Consider the following 5,684-nt stretch of genomic DNA (forward strand, 5'->3'; position numbering starts at 1 on the left):
AACCCGCCTCAAAGCCAACGCTGATTGGACGTTCGTTTGGTGAACGGCTCCAAATTTTCTTCAACGGAGAGTCTCCAGACTGATTAGCGAGTGAAATCTTGAAAGGTCGCGAGATCAGGATGGTCTCACGAGGCTAGTTTATTTGGGGCCTCTTCTCCTAATCTTAGGTAAAATGGCTTCCCTGCCCTTAGCGAATGAAGAAAAGCAAGAGGGTGAATATATATAATGCTATGGTTACATCCTTCAAAGTTCACACACAGAGCTTTGCAGATAGGTTATAAAAATAAATGTTGGTTATCTTGCCTGGTCCAGGGGACTTCCTCTATATTTTTGCCTTTCTTGTGACAAACAGCAAACAGGACTTCTGTTATTCAGCTTTCTCACCGTTTCTCTTTGCCAGAGTCATATTTTGACATTAAAAATGCTAAGAGCAGTCCTATAAACATATTTCCCTAATCTGTGAATGTATTGATTTGCTAATTTGATTAACTTTCTTTCCATAATCCTCTCATTTTAGGTGCAGGGTCTTGTCTTTTTCAAGTAGTGCTCCAAAAAATTTCTAAATCTTGAGCAACTGTTGTACAACTGAACCCTGCTTTAAACTTCTCCACAGCTTTATCCTTAACCCGTTGGTGTTTCTTGATCTTCATGATATTTGTTCCCAAATACCTACTTTTATACTATGTCAAAAAACACACAGGTGGACATAAAATCTCTTAACAAAGCAGAGAAAAGTTTGAGGTGTATAAAGCCTTTAACAAAATTTTGCACACACAACTGTACACATTAGTGGATTGATTCTTTAAAAACCTTTACTTAAATAAAACAAGGTTGAGTTTAAGGTAAACACACAATAGACATCATTTCTCATCCATTAGGATAGCTGAGACCCCAGCAGACTGCAGACAGACCATGAAGGCAGCTGACTGAGTAAATAGGAAGGGGTGGAGCCTACGGCCCATTAGCCAAGGTCAGACTAGGGGGTACCTTCACTCAGCTGGCTCCTGCCTCATCAGCGTGCTATAGTAGACACCGCTACGTGTGCTTGGCCCCAGAGTCCAACTAATTTCCTCTGGTCATCTGCATTGTGCTTTCCGGCTTTTAGCACCGGCTCGTTGTTGTGTGCGTCAGTGTTGGCCCGGTGATTAGTGATTATGCTGAGGAGGCAGCAGCAGAGCACCAGTGCTAATCATCCGCTAGCATCAGATCATGCAACCTCTCTCACTGTGTCAGCAGGAGCCTCTCCGGGCCATGTCATTATCTTTAATGACAGATAAATATGAAGAGGAGAGAGGACCGGCATTCATTACATAAGGTGTGCTTCTTTATGACGTGTGTTTGAAATGACTCTTCAGCAGGTCAAGAGTAGCACTGGTTTGTGAATTGTAGGGGAATTCTGCTTTTAAAAAACTCACCTGGAATGGTGTCCACTTCTGAGGTTGTGGTCTCAGGCATTATGGAACCACCTGTGAAAGCATGGTGAAATAGCACAGTTAGCCTTCTACACACATTGGCTCCTTTTTAGAGATTCATGCCATGTAGAATTAACTAAACAGCTCATGCCACTTTCCTTTCATAATCTCCAAAATACATTTTCTCATATTTTTGCGTAAGACTGAGACAGTGCCCTGCTCCTCATTGGAGACTGCTGGTTAATGGGGAGTATCTACAGTGGTGAAGGCTCATTGAGTTACTGGGTTAGTGGGAAAAGAGGCCAAAAGGACAAGGCATCCGAGAGAGGTAATGACAGAGAGAGGTAATGCTCTGCTGCAGAGGCAGGTGTGTGTGGATCGGCTCTCCCCAGTGAGTTTCCAGGAGGTGGAGATAAGAAGGCCAACAAGGGAGGTGGGAACTAAAGGTGCGGCTAATTAGAGCTGTATCAGTGCCAGCTCACATGTGGATGCATGCATGCATGCTTGCGAGCGTGCACGAGAGATGCCAGATTGCCTGCGCTGAGAAAAATTGGTGGCATTACATAGAGGGGGAAGCAGAATGAGTATGACAAAACAAGGCAGAGGGGCGGGGGGGAGCAACAGGAGGGTGGGGGAGTTTGGACGCAGTCTCATGAAGGCGATGTTAGCACCTGTCACGTCGTAGTCATCACCTGTGCCGCTGTGGCAGCTCGCCTGGTCGTCGTCACACTCGTCTGAAGGGGTGGTGCTTGGGACTGCAGTGGTTGGAAGTAGCGTCGGAGCTGAGAGACAAAAAGAACTGCTTAGATTTACGAGCAAAACTCTTATTGGTGAGGAGGTTGGTGACATTGATGAGTCGTATCTGGATCATAGGTCAGAGGGGTTTAAAAAGAAGACCATGCTTCATGTAGCCTCTCACATTTAGCATAGGACTACTAATAACATGGGCCTGTTTGATCTAAATTATTTTAACTCCAGCTGGATTTTAATTCTAAACTCTAAGCATACACCTAATAGTTCCCTTTGAATAGATCTTACTTGGGCATAAAAATAAAACTGCCCAACTGATTTAGCAACATGTTCTTTTCACAACCCCTGTTCCAGTGATAAACCCGTCCAATCTTAGTAATATAAGATCACTTATATTATTTAGACTAATTTCTTTTGGATCATTTTGGATCATCTATCCAAAATGTTTTAAATAGCACTCTTTAATCAACAGTATTGAACCATCTAATAGGATTCACTGTCAAGAAAATAATCCATATTTACAAATTCACATTTGCTCAAGTACATTAGTCCTGAATAATAGTAATTAAAAAAATCAGCATCATTCTAATGTATGATGTTTGCAGATCTTGTTCAATCATTGCTGCAAAAAACCCCAAAATGAAACATGATAAAACAATGTATACAGTACTGGCTATTAATGCAGGCTTTGATTATTTTTATTTAGTCTTAGCTTTAGCTACTAGAGTTGAACCTTTTATCAAGCTAGTACGATGTGGAAGTTTAAATACAGACTTGAATTTTGCAAATGAATCTTGAGTGGTTGAAATGACAAGATGTAAAAAAGAAAAGAAAAAAGAAAGACATGAAACTGGCTACATAGGCATTACCAATATGGCCTATCATTATGGCCCTGCCTCACTTGGATGTGGGCAAGGCCAAGGATCCAGTCCACGTTCCGCTGCCACACAGCCGTCCTGCGGTGTGAGCATGCATTTGTAAGTTTTTATACCGACTGAGTAATGATCAGGCTTCCCCAGAGCAGGGGGAGGAAAAAAAGGGTAGAGGCATAGACAGATGGGGGGGAAAGTTCCTGAAAAATGTGTGCCGTGTCTGTGTGTGTGAGTCGAGTCTCCTGCTCTCGCCCTCTGCTAGATGAAATATGAGACTGATCAGGCCTTGTCAGATTCAGGGTGGGAGAGGTCAGGGATTGGGTCAGCGCTGCGTTAGGGAAGCCTCTTACAGAAATGAGGATTTAGCCCTCCTGCTGCGGTTTGCTGTACACACTTTTAAACACACTAATACAACCAGATATGCACCTGTGTGTGTAATCGTATATCTAGTCCTTTTACCACAACCTTGGCAAGGTGCTTGCGGTTGCTGTGAGTAAATCTGTCTCTATGATTGTGTCTGTTTTTGGCATTAACATCGAAAACAAGCATTATCATCTGCCTGAAGTCCTCCGGTGGGAGTCCTCCAAGTTTATGAGAGAATGGGCTTCCCTGAAATCCAATATGAAAATCCACTTAGAGCTAACATGCACCCTGCTACTATATTGCAAATCTCCTTCTGCTCTGAACAAATGCACTTAAGTGTTGAACTTCATATCTTTTTTTTGTTAATAAGCCAGTATTTACTGTTTTTAAGTTGGGCGGTAAAACTATGAGCAAATAATCTAGTGATGTGGACTACCTGACTAGTTGCTATCTAATACTTGCTGCTCAAACAGTCTGTAGTGAAATCTATGAAACATCTCATTGAAATGCACAAGATAAGGATTTAAGCAGCAATATGAAGAATTCCTGAGCTCAATAAACTGGAAATCTGGGAGCTATGATCAACGGAACAATAATGCATCCCTTAACTCCAGTTCCAACTTAGTTCTTTAAAAAACTAAAATAAAATCTATCAGATATTTTTCATCTTTTGATACCAGCTTTTGTGGGGTATGTATTGGGATCCAGACACACTACCTGCTTTCTCAGAATCGCTCAAGCCGTAACTTGAAGGTGTTTAGGTGATGGTGCTCTTTGGCCCATGAGTGACCAAATGAGGTAAGAACAGTACTACAACTGTTGACAAATTAGGGGCTAGATGGCGTCAGAAACATGGATGTAATTTTGGAGGGGGCATGTCCCCTGCACTTTTTCAAACGTCCGTTTTGTTCCCTTGCACTTTTTACTGTCCAAAGACAATGTTAAACTACAATACACAGACTATCGTTGAGCACTAGGACCAAGCGGAAAACCAGACCTCAAGCCGAAGCCCGCTTCCCTGCATTTAGACCGCCCACAAGCTCCTGATTGGCCCACCGTCTTTTCTTGTGTGATTGGCTGTCATCGCTGTCACTCATGAGAAGCTCACTTTACAAACATCTGATGCGCCACTGAATCGGGTCTGTCATTGAAGGTCAAACACGCTTAAGTCAGTTATATTAAAAAATGCGTCACCCCCCCACTTCTGAAATCAAAATTTCGTCCATTGTCAGGAACATCACTGTTTTCGCTAATAGCACAATTGGATGAGTAGAGTTATGGTACAATAGCAATAATTCACTTTTGCCTTTAGCTATCAGTACTTTCTTCGTTTACCAAGTTAAGTAAAAGTAAAATAACATACTTTCTTCAGTCACCGTGAAACATGGCAATCAAACAAAGCCAAGACGAGGGCTTATTGTGAAGAAATTTCAGCTCATTTACTCTTTGAGACTTTTGTTGGTAACAATAGTATATTCAGTACTTTTATGGTTACGTTTATTTCCACATTTAGGGAAGATAGGTTAAAGATTGCATACTAAATATTGTGTCTTTAAGATTAAATCTAGAATTGTCTCTTTCCTCAAGCTGTGACAACAAAATATTTCTCATAAATATATAAAAAAGGAATTGAAATTTATTTTGTTTATAGAAAAACTTTGAAATGGCTTCAAAAAGTCTGGATAACCAATAAAGACTGACTTCTTTAGCAACAATGGAAATAAAAAACGGACAGTTCAGTGTTTTCATATAAAACTCACATCTGCTCTGAGAGAGACTATTGAGATAGATGGAAACAATATGGGTCATTTCAAATATACCAAAGTCCATTGGATCCTTTGAAGGACCAAAGACAGGTTGTAGAGATGGTGATGGGGGCCGGGTGGCAACAAACCGAGACAGCCAGGTGGGCTTTTATTTGATCCCCTCCAGAAGTGGTTAGCCATGAGGGCAGCTTTGATGTAACAGGGAGGCAAGACAAACCATCCCTTGTTGTATGAGTAGTAGTATGAGTTGGACAGCTGTGTGTTGAACACAGGGAGCCTTCATGCACATCATTAAATAAGCAGGGAAGTTGTAGAAGATATGAAGCTGTGTGTAGTCATGTCATTATTATGGGTGATAGATTGCTCACCTCACTGAATCTGACATATCACATGTGAAGAGATATGGTCAGAGATTGGCAAACTCTTATCTCTATCTGCCTACTGCACTGATGCCACCTTTTTAGATAGAAAATAATTACCAGGGTTCCTACAGCATAAGGCAAGTTAAATTCAAGACTTTT

At 41.5% G+C, this 5,684-nt stretch overlaps 1 protein-coding gene across 2 annotated transcripts in view; it reads right to left on the reverse strand.

Annotated features, from left to right (window-relative positions):
• The window catches only part of nrp1 (neuropilin 1), an 83,414-nt gene that overhangs the window by 6,138 nt on the left and 71,592 nt on the right, over positions 1 to 5,684 (reverse strand). The window contains exons 12-13 of one of the 2 annotated variants that reach the window (XM_015389853.1): positions 2,084 to 2,194; positions 1,416 to 1,466 (exon numbers count right to left, since the gene is read on the reverse strand). In XM_015389853.1, the coding sequence (XP_015245339.1) occupies positions 1,416 to 1,466; positions 2,084 to 2,194 (162 nt within the window). The remainder of the gene's footprint in view (positions 1 to 1,415; positions 1,467 to 2,083; positions 2,195 to 5,684) is intronic. The other variant, XM_015389854.1, reaches the window with a different exon arrangement.

The sequence above is a fragment of the Cyprinodon variegatus genome, unplaced genomic scaffold (assembly GCF_000732505.1).
Source record: "Cyprinodon variegatus isolate N-32 unplaced genomic scaffold, C_variegatus-1.0 Scaffold476, whole genome shotgun sequence".
NCBI classification, from domain to species: domain Eukaryota; kingdom Metazoa; phylum Chordata; class Actinopteri; order Cyprinodontiformes; family Cyprinodontidae; genus Cyprinodon; species Cyprinodon variegatus.